Genomic DNA, 339 nt, shown 5'->3' with positions numbered 1-339 from the left:
GTCCTGATGGCTAACGCCATCCGTCAAACCGAAAAGCAAAGTCCATTGGCAGCGAGAGAAACACCGGTTACCTACACTGTAGTTCTCGGTACGTTGGAAAATACATGTTTACTACTGAAGGTTTCAGCCCTGTGGTCCAAAGTAAATGCGTTGAAGGTGATGAGTTTTGCTGGAGGGTCATTGGCGCTTGGAAGCGAAGAAATCCTTCGAAGGGCATTAAATGGGTCCAACGCACGTTTGCAAGTATCAGTATTTGTACACTTGGGCATAGGATGTCTGCATCGTTTGCTTTTATGCAGGGGAAGAACATGTGTGCCTCGACGAAATCAACGCTGCACG

The 339-nt window shown here is 47.5% G+C and overlaps 1 protein-coding gene across 1 annotated transcript in view; it reads left to right on the top strand.

The window, feature by feature from the left end:
- The window catches only part of EMH_0041940 (SAG family member), a gene marked incomplete at both ends in the record, with an annotated part of 1935 nt that overhangs the window by 421 nt on the left and 1175 nt on the right, over positions 1-339 (top strand). Inside the window, 2 exons of the mRNA XM_013495679.1 lie at positions 3-88; positions 300-339. Coding sequence (XP_013351133.1) covers positions 3-88; positions 300-339 — 126 coding nt within the window. The remainder of the gene's footprint in view (positions 1-2; positions 89-299) is intronic.

The sequence above is a fragment of the Eimeria mitis genome, genomic scaffold (genome assembly GCF_000499745.2).
Source record: "Eimeria mitis Houghton genomic scaffold, Emh_scaff1695, whole genome shotgun sequence".
NCBI lineage: Eukaryota > Apicomplexa > Conoidasida > Eucoccidiorida > Eimeriidae > Eimeria > Eimeria mitis.
The sequence above is the reverse complement of the archived record's forward strand: the minus strand, read 5'-3'. Positions and strand labels throughout refer to the sequence as shown.